The sequence below is a fragment of the Orycteropus afer genome, unplaced genomic scaffold (genome assembly GCF_000298275.1).
Source record: "Orycteropus afer afer isolate SDZICR_OR568_19922 unplaced genomic scaffold, OryAfe1.0 scaffold00014, whole genome shotgun sequence".
Lineage (NCBI taxonomy): Eukaryota > Metazoa > Chordata > Mammalia > Tubulidentata > Orycteropodidae > Orycteropus > Orycteropus afer.
In genome coordinates, this window is record NW_006921601.1 from 18,312,810 (window position 1) to 18,326,557 (window position 13,748).

Sequence of the window (13,748 nt, forward strand, 5' to 3'; positions counted from 1 at the left end):
CATCTTGTCTGTTTCCTCCTGTCCCCCCTGCTTTCTTCTCCATTAGCAATAACTAGGAAAAAGCTCTGCTGACAGCTTTGGAAAGACTGCCTGCCTTAGCCTGTTGATCCTTCCTCCTCACTCCTCCAGAGTTGACATCCAAATTCACTACTTCCTCCACAGCTAGTACATTTGAACTACCTCTATATTTTTTGAAAACTCCCCTCTATTTGAAAAATAAGATCCAGAAACATATAAGGTACCACTAAAACATATATTTATTGCCTCTCCCACCCAAGGTATCACAAATAATAAAGTATTTTGTCACAAATTAAATTTTAAATAATTTTCTTCCAACTTTGGGTAAAGAGAAGAGGAAACACTATCCACCTACAAATGAGAGGATGTTTGGGGGAAAGGTTTCCATCAGTGCAGGATTATTTAGCAAACACATTAGGCTGGTGAAAGACCTGGAAAATGGTCCCCCTTTCATTCTTTCTTTTCTACTTGTTGTGTAAGTCCTCCAAATCCAATGCCTGTAGGGCCAAAATTTTTGGCATAGCAAACTGTAAAGGAGAAGGGGATGAGGGGAGAGAGAATAGGTGGTTAGTGACATTATTTCAGATCCTCCTGTCTGGGCACAGCTCTTTTATCTGTTAAAGGCATCCTTTTGATAAGGTTATGCATGAATTAACTTTTCAATAAATTTAACTACATTTTAAATCTCATAAAAATTGTTTATAGCTCTTTGAACTTTAGTAAGTGTGGTTAGACATTTTGTCATTTGAGTTGCACACTCTAGACCATGATTGCCAGCCCTGCCTCGTCTCCTACTGCTTCCTCCCTGAAGCAGGCGCACAGAACTACTTGAAGTTTCTGGGATGAACCATGATGCCCAAGCTTTGGTGTCATCACACTCAAGGCTCTCCGCTCCTGGAATGCCCCCTCCCAAACCTCCATTCACCCTGGAGGACTGAGAAGAAACATCTCTTCTAAGCTGATTGTATCTTCTTCGTAGGCTCCTGCATTGGGAAAATTCCTCTACTACAGCCGTTCCTATTTGAAATGTAACTGTTTCCACATAGCTCTCCTTGCTGACTACACAACATTCTAGGGTTTTATGGCCTATGGATGCCGTGGCCTCTCTGTGTTCTTCCAGGAGACGGCAACACCGTCAGGTAGTGGATTAGTTCTCATCCCTATTTCATCATGGGAAAACTTTGGCAACCTATAGTCTTGATGAATAATATCTTCCCTCTTACCCTCCCACCCCATTCTAACACACGTATTTGAAGATCTTGAGACATGATCACCAAGTGAAAGGGTGGGAGAATCCCACTGAGCAATAGGATAGACCAAGGAGAGGCTCCAAGGTTGGAATATGGCCTTGGCTGCAGTACTTTCTTGCCTTTTTGTAGTGGCAGGAAGGACTAAGCCTCTACTGTCTCTCCAGGAGACAAAGGACTTGTGGAGGCAGATAGGAGCAGAGTTATGAGGATCAGAAGGAAAACTAGCTGTCAGGTCCCTGTGATCACTAAGTGATGCCCAATATTAGAAACACAAGTGGATGGAAGGGAGGAAGAGAGAAACAGGGATGAAAGAGGAAAGCAATGTATGTCTTGATAAACTCAAGTTAGGCCAAACTGGGTTCATCCTCCCTGGTAAACCCTATCTCCCCCCAGGTAGGTAGATAGTGGATTTTTGCAAGGGACTGAGATGCTATAGGTCCTTGCTTGAGGCCTCTTCCAGGGCCAAAGTCAGGACATGCTTCCTTCCCTTTCTCTCTTCCTGCAGGCATCCAGCTTCCCTGGACCACTGAGCATCTTCCAACATCTCATCCTCCCAGGTGCTCCAAGGGAGAAGACCAGAGTTGGGTCAGGTGGGAGATTTCCTTCCCTTACATGGTTTTGCTCCCCTTCCTGAGAGCCCAAACCCTGTCTAGGCTTTGCAGCCATACCTTCTAGCAGACACTAGGTAAGTCTCTAGACATGGAGACAACTTTCCCTCCCAAGGGTCCTTCTCAAGAAACCATATCTTGAGAGTCTCTAGCACCAACACTCACCTTTGCAGTAAAGTTCCCCATCTTTATCAGTGACGTTCGTGGACTCTAAACTCTTCCCACAGATGGCACAGCGGAAACAGGTCTTGTGCCAAGGCTGTGGGTCACAGGAAAGTTACATATTTAATGGAGTCAGCATATTCTATTTCTGTTTTAAGTCCCCTGACAGGCAGATATAAATGAAAACCACTGTCTTAACTATTCACTAACCTTATCAGCTCCCAGAATAATTTGTCCTGGGGTTCTGGAGAAAATTAGATGCTATGGACTTGGCCATCAATTCTCAGACCCCTGAAAAATGACTTTATCCTTGTGACTTCCATATGTACTCATTTAAAACAACTGGACTTCTGTAAGCCTAAAGGATCTAAAGAACAAACTGGACAGAGGGCTTGGGTTAATCGGTAATATTTATTTTGAAAAAATGAAGTAAGTTAATTGCTCAGGCAATTCAGCCTTGTTTTACTTCTCTGTGTGTTTCTGATGGAAATGAGTTTTTGGCTTGGACCAGCTGGAGGATTGTCTCCCTTCTGTGCATCTGTGTGTCTACAAGATACAGCTTTGGGGTTATCATTTGTCTTCCAGTGGTTGGTCTTGGGGTCGAGGCTGCCGTTATATTTGAGGCCAGAACTCTCCATGGCCTTTCCTCCCTCAATTTAATATAGGTAAGATTTTGCTTTCCTCAGGGACCCTAATCCTTTGGTGAGCACCTCACTTTAAGCCTGAGACCAGAGCTAGTAGAGCAAGTCTTACTGTCTTGGATATTTGATGACTCTCATTTGTAAATGAGGATGCTTCTCATTGCTGTGAGGTGTTTGCAATATTCATCAGTTCTGATGCTGGCAGCAGCTTTAGCCAAGCAGTAATGAAAACTTTCTGGAAGGGCAGAAGGACTTGTGAACTTTTTATGGCCAAGGGCTTTTGACAGGGTACCTTCCACCTTAGAGGTTCATACTTGTTGCATTGATTTAAAGTCATTCTAGCTTTCCCAGGGTGTTGTAGGATGGCAGCCACAGACCAAGAAAATGGGAAAGGATGTGTTTTCTAAAGTGATTCCCAGGGAGTTAAGGAGAATGATGGACCTGGGCCTGACTCATCCACAATTCCTACTTTCTCCTCTCTGTGCCTCCCAACTGATGCGGTGGTGATAAGCAAACCCCATTGGGGTCATACACAAGTCCTTACCTTGCCACCTCCCATGACCTTTTCAGCAGCATAGACTGACTTCCCACATCGAGGGCACTTCTCTGACTCCCCAAACTTTGCAGTGAACTTGGAAGGGTTACTGGTGGTGGCTGAGCGTGCAGCCTTTGGGGACCTGGTGGAAATAGATGAACAAATGTATAAACCTCCTTTGGCAAAGAGTACTAGTTGTGTGACCTTGAGTAAGCTACTTTACTTCTCCATGCCTCAGTTTCTTCATTTGGAAAATAGAGATAATCATGGTGCCTTCCATATAGTTGAAAGAGTTAAATGAGGTGCCATATGCAACTTAGTACAGTGCTTGCTGACATGTAGTAAGGGCTTAATAAATGCATAATTGGTGAAAATCCTCCTTTTCTTTTGTAAAACACTTAGCAAGTCCTCCATGTATGATTGCTTATATTGTCATGTTATTAGTCTTGTGATTGTTGGTTAGGTTTTCCCATACTATCTTAAAACCCACTGGCTTGCTTTGTAAAGTGCATTGTGAAAATGATTTTATGGTATAAGAAGGGCCTGATAATGGGACCTTAGGCCGACTCGATGGCACATAACAACAACAACAACAGTTAGTACTGATCAGCTTCTGACAACCCACAGTCCTATGAGCTGAGGGATTCCTAGTCATAGATGAGGTTGTTGTCCTGTACCCAAAGGTCACCTACCCCATGATAGTAATGTCCAAAATGAAGGCAACAATAACATTCCCTTGGTGGCATAGTGCCTAAGGCATTTGACTGCTAACCAGAAGGCTGGCAGTTCAAACCCACCAGCCACTCCTCAGAAGGTAGGTTGGGTAATCTACTTCCATAGTGATACCACCTCAGAAACCCAAGGAGGTGTCACTATGAGTTGGATCTGACTCAACAGCAGTGAGTCTGTTTTTTTTTTTTTTCGTTTTGTGTTTTCATGTCTTTTGATGTTTTATTGTACATAACATCACTTGAGCCTCATCATAACCCTGTAAAGTAGGCAGGACTAGTTTGAGGAAAGCCTAGGTCAGAGAGGTCATTGCTCAAGGTTAGGCAGCTCATAACTGGTAAAGTGGGTTTGAAACCCCTGGTCTTTAGACTCTTGTTACTTTTTCTACAACATCACAAGAAAGCCCTAACATAGAGAAGTGAGCTTTGGGTAATTACAGGCAGCAGACAGTATCATCTTTTCTTTTTTAAACTGTCTCCAGCTGGGACTGAGTAATGAGAAAAATTAATGAAAGAAATGTCCTCTTTAAAATGATTAATTACACATCTCACCATTTTTCCAGGCTCTACTACAGGTAGGGAAGGAACGCTGGTGGCACTGCGGTTAAAGAATTGGGCTGCCAACCAAAACGTTGACAGCTTGAACCCACCAGCTGCTCCATGGGAGAAAGATGTGGCAGTCTACTTCCATAAGGAAGCTCTGATAGCATAGTGCCTAAGGCACTTGACTGCTAACCAGAAGGCTGGCAGTTCAAACCCACCAGCCACTCGCCAGAAGGAAGGTTGGGCAATCTACTTCCATAGTGATGTTGTTGTTGTTGTTGTTGTTATATGCCGTCGAGTCAGCCCGACTCATAGCGACCCTTCCTTGGGTTTCCGAGGCAGTAGGTAGTATCACTACGGAAGTAGGATTGCCCAACCTTCCTTCCGAGGAGTGGCTGGTGGGTTTGAACCGCCAGCCTTCTGGTTAGCAGTCAAGTGCTTTAGCCACTATGCTATCAGAGCTCCTTCCATAGTGATACTGCCTGGAAACCTAAAGAGGGGTCACTATGGGTGGATCCAACTCCCTGGCAATGGTTGCGTTTTGTTTGTGTTTTACTTCCATGAAGATTTACAACCTTGGAAACCCCAATGAGGCAGTCCTACTCTGTCCTGTAGGGTCACTGTGAGTTGCAATCAATTCGATGACAGTGGGTTGGGTTTGGTGAGTACAGGGGTAGGGAGTCTCTGAGTGGTACAAACAGCACTTGGCTACTAACTGAAAAGTAGCAGTTCTAATCCACTCAGAGGTGCCTCAAAAGAAAGGCCTGACAATCTACTTGCTCAAGACCACAGTCAGTGAAAACTCTATGAACACAGTTCTCTCTGACACACATGGAGCCACTATGAATTGGAGTTGACTTGATGGCGACTGGCTTGTTTTTTGGTACCATGGGTAGATTTGGGATCAGACAGTCTCGGTATTCTCTGGGAAGGCCTTCCATGGGACACTTCCTCAGGCCTGGGCTTTTCTGGCCAGTCCCATCACAGAGCTTTCTTTTTTTCGGAGCTGAGCCCAGATTCCAGGTGGCCAGACAGCAGCTGCAGGCCAGCAGCACTCAGACTGTTGCCAGCTCTGGGCTGGAGGTCGGTGAGATCATCAAGAAAGTGGGCCTGGGAACTGGTAAATGAAGGTGGCACAGTAATAGCTTAGCTTCCTTGGGATAATATTTTGGGGTGGGGATGGGGGGACCTCAGCACAGTACCAGCAGTTGGCAACCAGGGAGTCCCACAGCACAATCAAACCAGTCATAATTGATGGTTCATTTCTGAGGCACAGCCCTTCCCCTCAGACCCACTACCCTGCATTGTGTACATTAGCCATCATACATTCTAAGGGAAGAAATCTTGTAGTGACAAGCACACAGAGAATGGCCATTGCTTCTCTGCCATATTTATGTGATTTACACAGAAACTCTCAAAGGGGAAGAAAAGAGGCTCCATGCAGTTTTGCAAAGGTCACACAATGGAACATCGGTACATTCTGGGTTTTCTCTTGACATGCAAACCAAGAGCCATGCTGTAAAAGTAATTACCCTTTAGAAAGGCAGATAATTTAAAGAGAGTTTTCAGAGAAATGATACATTGTTAAAACTTGGTCAGATTGAGTATTTCTATTGTTGGCAAGTCAATAATAGGGTCCATTCTCCCACTTCTAGAACATGTTGCTATGGGAACAGAATGAACTGTCCTGATAATTGGAGACTCTACCAGGAAGGGAGGAAATGGGGCAGTAACTCACTGTTGGAACTGGAGGCCGAGGTGCTCTCCTGTGTCTGTGCTCAGGCAGCCAGCGCCTTGTCCAAACCCGATGCCCTTGGGCCCGTACCTGCGCCCATAGCAGGTCTTACAGTAGATCTCTGACTCATGGGCTGCCACCGTGGTGCTGTCGAGAGCTTTCCTGCAGGCCACTACCAAGGAAAAGAAGGGTCAAAAGCTTGGGGTTGAGATTTCTCCCTCCTTCCCTGCACCCCCAAAGTCATATTCAAGGCCAAGAGACCCAGCACAAGGGACCTGCCAGCCAAGAATACAACTCTGATTCTTGATTACAGCACATCCCAAGTCATAGACTCCAAGACTGTTTTGATCTCACAGATGAGGAAATTGGGACACAGAAGGGAGAAGTAATGTGTTCAAATGTCCCCAACAGAAAGGGGTGCGGTCCAGGATAGGAATCACGTGCCATCTCAGCCCAAACCAAAAACCAAACCCAAGTCCGTCGAGTCAGTTCTGACTCATATTGACCCTACGGGACAGAGTAGAACCGCCCCACAGGGTTTCCAAGGACTGTAAATCTTCACAGAAGTAGACTACCTCGTCTTTCTCCTGTGGAGCAGCTGGTAGGTTTGAACCAACTATCTTTTGGTTAGCAGCTGAATGCTTTAACCACTGCACTACAAGAGCTTAACCAGCTAAGAGCAGTATCACTGAATTGGAAAAACCTGATTCCTGAGTGTCTCGCCACAAATGGTGTCTGGGGAGTGGGTGTGTATGTGTGTGTATGTGGGGTCTGAAGCAGGAACGGTGCCTGTTTCTTTTTTAATCAGCTAAGAATCAGAACAGAGCAGTTTCTGTGCTTTCATGGCCTTTGAGGAGCGCTCTGCTGTTCAGGAGGACAGTTGTCATAGGGGCCGATTTCAGCCCAGTTCTGAAAGCAGAACGGGTGGTGGAGGGGAAGAGCTGCTTCCTAGACCCTTTGGTTACATGGGCTCAAGCCCTCTGGCCACTGTCTATTAGTGAATATAAAGTATACACCAATATAAGCCAAGCCCCCATTTTTCCAAAAAGAAGATTTAAAAACGATTTCTGTTTCTGCGAACTTAAACAAACTTGTAGGGATGTAAGTGAAAGTGCCAGATATCTACTTATAATATTTAATTAATACTAGAAATTCGTAACATTGATTTGGAATTTTTTTTCCCATTCTCACAAAACTTCGGAAAACAATCGTATCCACGATCTTCCTTTGCATCGTCAGCATCGGCATCTTCCGCATCATCAGCGTCACTTTCGGAGGCAGCTGACCCCGCTTTCCAGAGCAGCTCATCATCCTCCCTCAACCGTCACTTGAGAGGCAGCCCAATTTGTATCTGACTAGGAGGCTGATGACCAACTGGAAACTGCATCTCACAAGAAGTACTTATTCGCACAACGTTAGGGCAGCTTTTTTAAAATATATGATTTCTGCAACTTAATAACTTTCTGTATTGCTTTGTAACAGTGATCATTAAAGGTGGTGTATGGTGTTACTCAGTGCTTATAATAGTAAGGTCATGTCCCTAGGAATAACAAATGTGCATTAAATCTACTTTCCTCCTTTAAAAAAAAAAAAAAAAAAACCACCAGTTTCGTCAAGTGACTTCCATATGCAGTCCAAACCAGCACTGAATGAGGTTGTTTCAGGTTAATATATCTGCCACAAATGGTATTTTGTTGTTAAAATAAATAAATAAATAAAGCAATTGAATACAAGGAGTAGGAGAAGAAGAAGGTAAGACTGGCCAGGAGTTGATGTTGTGGGGCTAGGGAAATGGGTATATGGTAGTTCATACAACTTTTGTGTATATTAAAAATTCTCTATAAAAATAAATAAAGTAATTCAGAAAATGTCATATAACATGAGAGACTTCGTAAGGCTTTGGATACAAAACCTTTTTTTTCTTTTCTTTTTACAAGGATTAATTTTTTTGGGGGAAAAGCATCCCTTAGATTTGGGCATATAAGGTATATACCTATCTCTGTCATTCTTGTTGCTCTCAGTTACTGTTAAGAATTGAATTGCATTCACCAAAAAGATGTGTTGATGTCCTAACCCCTTATATCTGTAAATATGACCCTATTTGGTAACGCACATACATATTCTTTTGTTATGTTAATGTGGCAGAGTGAGTCCTAAACCTAATCACTCTGAGTGGTGTCTTCTAAGAAGGAAAACAGCACCAAGAGGCACATACTTACAAGGGAGAGACAGCTGCCATGTGAAGTTCCCTCTACAAACCAAGGAATGCCTGGGACTACCAACAAGAAGGGACCTCCCCTAGAGCAGATGCCCTGATTTGGACTTCCAGCCTTCAGAACTGTGAGAAAATAAATTTCTGTTCTTTAAAGCCACCTGCTGGTGGTACTTTTTGTTATGGCGGCAATAGGAAACTAAGGCAGTTACCAGCCTCCATAACAGCCCTCACTTGTTCATTGATATTCTAGATTTTGAGTTACTGGAACACAGAACTGTTCCACCTGAAAATTCCCAGAAGCTAGCTGGCACAGAGCCTGGCACAGACTTAGCCTTCTGCAAATACTTATTGAGTGAATGAACGAATAAATGAGTGAATGAACGTATAAATGAGTGAATGAAGATCAGTGATTTGTCCAAGGTTATACAAAAGTAAGTTGTAAAGCTCTCTGTGACCTTAGGTTCTTTGACTCTTGTCCAGTGCTCACTCCCATCACTCCCAGATTGCCTATTCCCAGTCAGACCCTGGCCAATTCCATAGCCACTGCCTGGCTTCGGGTCAGCTTTTGTCACAGAAAGTGTGGAGCTGAGCTGTGTGGTATGGTAGACACCAGCCACATGATGTGCCATAAGTAGAAAACACACTGGATTTTGAAGACTTAGTACAAGACAGAAAGAATGTGAAATGTCTCATTAATGATTTCATGTTGACTACATGTTGAAATGATGACATTGTGGTTAAATAAAATGCTATAAAATTAATTTCATCTGTTTCTTTTTTTTAAATATGGTGACTTTAAAAGCTAAATTGACATATATGGCTTGCATTTATATTTCTTTTGGACACCACTAGTATGGAGGATTGAGTATTTATCTAGAAGTCAGGAGAATACCAGGCAGAGGACAAGCTAAGGAGACCCTGCCGCCCTCGGCTCTATTTCCAGTAACAACAACCTATGGGCAGGTAAGTCTTACGATGCTAATATAAGAAAGCATGCTCCTCTCCAGGGCCCTTCTTTCTGCCCACCGTTACAGGAACTCTTACTGCTTAGATCCTAATCCCATGTACAAATTCTAAGGAAAATATCCAAGGGATAAAAAGGAAGCTTCGCCTTCCACCAAATAAGCAAATGCCTTTTATTGTGGCCCCGATGAACAGACAATCTTCTAACTACAGGGTGGGTTGAGGTGGGGGGTGGGGCAGAGACAAGATATCCTTTATCCTGGGAAGTTTCCCTACCATTTTCCCTTCCAATTCAGATATCAAAGAAGAATAAAGGCCTAGAAGACTGGGTTCCCAGTTTGTTCCTTGTACCAACTTTGTATGGTAGGTACATATTGTATCTCTATTTTCTATGTGGGGTAATTGAGGCTTGCAATGGTCAAATGACCTGACCAAAGTCATACAGTTAGTACATGGCAGGGGCCAGACTCAAACCCCAGTCTTTACAACAAATCCAGAGCTGTTTCTAATGTTCCTCACCTACCCCGCAACACACACACATTCTTTTTAAAGAACATTAGTCAATTTTGAACAAAGGCTAGAGGATTATGAAATGAACTCCCTTGAGCAAAGCATTCTGGATAATTGTAATAATGAATCTGAGGGATATGTAAAATGGCTTAAAATTAACTACCCATCATTAAAACCCAAAGCACCAACCTATTGACTCTGAGCCATGCTTCTCCCAGTGTTCTTCCCTGACAATTAGGTTTTCTGTGGGAGGTAAGGGAAAGTGGGAGCTCTTGAAGCAGATACAGTGTTACTATTTCTGGCAGTTTAAGGGTGGTGTATCTTCTGCCCCCGCATATGGAGCCCAGCCCCTGAAATGCTGCTTGAACAGCTTGGAGACACGGGCAGCCATCAGCCACTGGGCTGCAGCACAGGTGGGGCGTGTGGCAGGAGGCTCAGTGCGTAGGGAGCCAGTTAAATGCCCAGCAAGGCTAGCTCTTAAGCCAGACCACCTGGAGAGGAGTGGTAGAGGGAAGTACCATTTCAAAGCCATAGATCCCCAAACAGGACTAAAGTGGTAGAGGGAGGTAACCATTTCAAAGCCTTCTTCCCTGAACAGGACTAAAGTGTGTCGAGTTGATTCTAACTTGTGGTGACCCCATGTATGTCAAAGTAGAGCTGGACTCCATGGGGTTGTGACTGGTTAACTTTTCAGAAGTTGATCACCAGGCTTTTCTTCCAAAACACTTCTGGGTGAACTTGAACCACCAACCTTTCAGTTAGTAGCTAGCACATGAATGGTTTACAACACCCAGGGACTGAAACAGGACTGTTGTTGTTGTTGTTGTTATGTGCCTTTGAGTCAGACCTGACTCATAAGCGACCCCTCCTTGGGTTTCCCAGGCAGTATCACTATGGAAGTAGATTGCCTATTAGGAAACTCTGTAGAATGCATTAGTGTCAAAAGGGCACTGGAGTGGGACTCTGAAGGTACTAGCTCTGCCACAGATGCATGTGATCTGGGCTTAGGGATGAGAGGTGACTCGTCCAAAGTCACATGCATGGAGGCAGAGCCAGATTCTCAGGTGGACCACAGGGTCTTAAAGTTGTCTCCAGTTTGGGCATTCTATGAGTCTGCAACCAGCGGGTGATGGTATAGATTTCCTTCATCAGGTTTAGTGCCCAGGTCCTGAAACTTCCTTTCTGACTCTTACAGAATTGGCACACGTTGTTCCCACCACCCTCCTTCCCATCTTCCACTTGACACAGGTTCTTTCTTAGGAAGGACCAATCACATCTGGCTTCAGTGACATCTGACCAATCTGGCAACACAGAGAGCCAAATACATCTTGGGTGCACATAAGTGCTGGCTTCCTTTCTCTGCCAAGTCACACTTTGTAAATGTCGCCACTAGGTTTAAGTTTTCAAGCACAGCGAGTAATGGCAGGCCAGCTTGTTCTGATGCTGCTCTACAGAGCAAGGGCCTCTGAGCTGGGCAAGTGGTTAGAGAAAGGGCACACAAGGGAGCCAGCCTTTCTTAGATAGGGTTCGAAAGTTGTAATGCAAACAAATTCCCAGGCAATGCTGTTATTGCTGCTTTGGGGATCACACTTTGAGAACCACTGATACACAGCATCTGTGGTTAAATGAGTGCTTTGAGATGCCTCCTGGATGCCAAGGACCCCCATGGATTCACCCCACTCACTGCAGTGGAAGCAGGTCTTGTGGAAACTCCTCCCATTGCACTGGATCTCTTCCGCGTGGTAGACGGTCTTTCCACAGGCTCCACATTTGGCTCCTCCACCCCAGTTTGGCATCTTGAAGACTCCCTGATCAAGGTGAAGTCTAGTGAGAGACAAAGTAAATACTCTAAATTCAGGCAGGCCCAAGAGTGAACCATTTCCTAGTAGTGCACTGGAAAAGAAGCCTAACTTCAGGTTTGAAGACCAGGATCCAGGCCCAGTGTGTTTGATGGTTCATTCATTCATTTGGCAAACAATTAGTGCAAGTGATGTGCATAAGTCTAGACACTTAGATGGCTTTGAGCAAGTCACTACCATTTTGGGACTCTGTCTCCTCTTTTGGTAAATTTCAAAACCACCTGCCCTAATGTACCTTGGTTCTAGGAAGGAAAGAATAAGCTAATTTTGTGTTTATAAAATTACATACAAACATTAACTAATATTTTTCCCATATAGGGTTTGAAAAGATGTCCCATTATAAGTGGGAACAACCTAGATAACTTTATTATCTAGCTCAGTGCTTCTGAAATCACCTGGGATCTTATTAAAGTACAGATTGCGGTGTGGTGGATGTGAGGGGAGGCAGGAAATTCTCCATTTCTAACAAGCTCTAGGCAATATTGATGCTACCAGTGGGGGACTGCCTCTTTGGTAGCAAGATTTAGCTTATATTGCTGATAAAAATATGTAATATATATAATTACCTACCCATATTAATTCCTAAAGTTCCTTCATTCCTTTTTAAAATGATCATTTTCCAGGCACTAACATATAGGAAGGTTGGGCAATCCTACTTCCGTAGTGATACTGCCTCGGAAACCCAAGGAGGGGTCGCTATGAGTCAGGGCTGACTCGACGGCACATAACAACAACAACAACAACATATACTGGACCACACTAGATCCCATCAAAAGCCAACCAAACTAATTACTGTCAGCTCCAACTCACAGCAACTGTGTGTGTGTCAGGGTAGAACTGTGCTCCATAGAGTTTCAATGGTTGACTTTTTGGAAGTAGATTGCCAGGCCTTTCTTCCAAGGTGCTGCTGAGTGGATTGAGCCTCCAATTTATTACCTGTTTGCACCTCTCAGGAAAGCCTGGAAATTTACTTTCAGTTCTTTGCACTTCCCTCAACGTGCTGTGTATCCAGATGCACTATACAGCTTCCCTTTACATGTTTGTCCATTTGTGAAAGGGAGACAGCTGTTCCTTTCCTTACTCTTTCACAGTTTTGGAGGACCAAATGATGTGTCCTCCCACAGGCTTGGAGCCCTTTCTGCTGTAACAAGCTGCTGATAGCCACAGCTCTGAGCTGTCACTGTGCCCTCACTAGGGGATTATGTAGAAGAGATCCTAGCCAAGGAGGGAAGTTAAAACATAATTTCTTTCTTTCTGTGTCTTTGTGTGCTTTTCAGTCTGAATCCAAGTTTTCCATTTCCCCAGAGCAGAAGTGAAATAAACCATGGATACTCAGAAATTTCTGGAATCCTTCTAGCCCTAAGGGGGCTGAATTTTCACTGGGATCCAAGGTTTCCTGAATCCTGGTTTCTAAGAAGCCTGGTGTGTCATTTTGTCACTGACACCAAGCACTATCAGGGCATTCTGAGTGGCTGCTTCTGACCTTTCTTATTCCCTTCTGGAAGCCAGTCACCTTCTTATAATAGTTGGCAATTAATATTTAAGCCCTCCTGGGTCAGCTGGTCAGATTGTATCTCACAACCTCATAACAAAGACAGTTTTGCTAAGAAACAGAAGGTAAATAGCAAACAGACCACTGAACCTGATCTTGGGAGTGAAGGGAACATTCCTATCTAAATAGCCCCCAAAGAGCTTTTCCTGCTTACAAACACAGTGTGAGGTTAGCCAGGAACATCCTATCCTTCTCCTCACAGCAGCAGGCTCTTTTTTTTTTTTTTTTCAATTCAGTAAAAGTATTTAAAAGAACTTTATTTCAAAGAATTGAAACATTTAGTGTCCCTATTTCTCTAGTTCAGGTTGTTAAGTATAGTGCAAGGAATAATGGATTTTGAATTGACACGCTTAGAATCAAGTCTGCATGCACTCATTCATTCAGTTGTGTCCAAATGGTTTCACTTGACAATTAACCTAAAAGTTAATG

At 43.9% G+C, this 13,748-nt stretch overlaps 1 protein-coding gene across 1 annotated transcript; it reads right to left on the bottom strand.

The window, feature by feature from the left end:
* Nucleotides 1-468: 468 nt before the first annotated feature.
* CSRP3 (cysteine and glycine rich protein 3) lies at nt 469-11,704 on the bottom strand. The gene is made up of 5 exons (XM_007955805.2): nt 11,593-11,704; nt 6,224-6,392; nt 3,224-3,356; nt 2,042-2,135; nt 469-545 (listed from the first exon to the last, which is right to left on the bottom strand). The coding sequence occupies exons 1-5, from the start codon at nt 11,702-11,704 to the stop codon at nt 469-471; spliced, it is 585 nt and encodes a 194-aa protein (XP_007953996.1).
* Nucleotides 11,705-13,748: the final 2,044 nt, after the last annotated feature.

What these genes read in the sequence shown, in the direction of transcription:
- CSRP3 (XM_007955805.2), bottom strand. Translation starts at nt 11,704, where the DNA reads ATGCCAAACTGGGGTGGAGGAGCCAAATGTGGAGCCTGTGGAAAGACC. An exon ending in CAAGACCTGCTTCCACTGCA is followed by an intron (nt 6,393 to 11,592) that starts GTGAGTGGGGTG and finishes TTTCCTTGGTAG; the next exon opens with TGGCCTGCAGGAAAGCTCTC. An exon ending in CTCGGCCTCCAGTTCCAACA is followed by an intron (nt 3,357 to 6,223) that starts GTGAGTTACTGC and finishes TATTTCCACCAG; the next exon opens with GTCCCCAAAGGCTGCACGCT.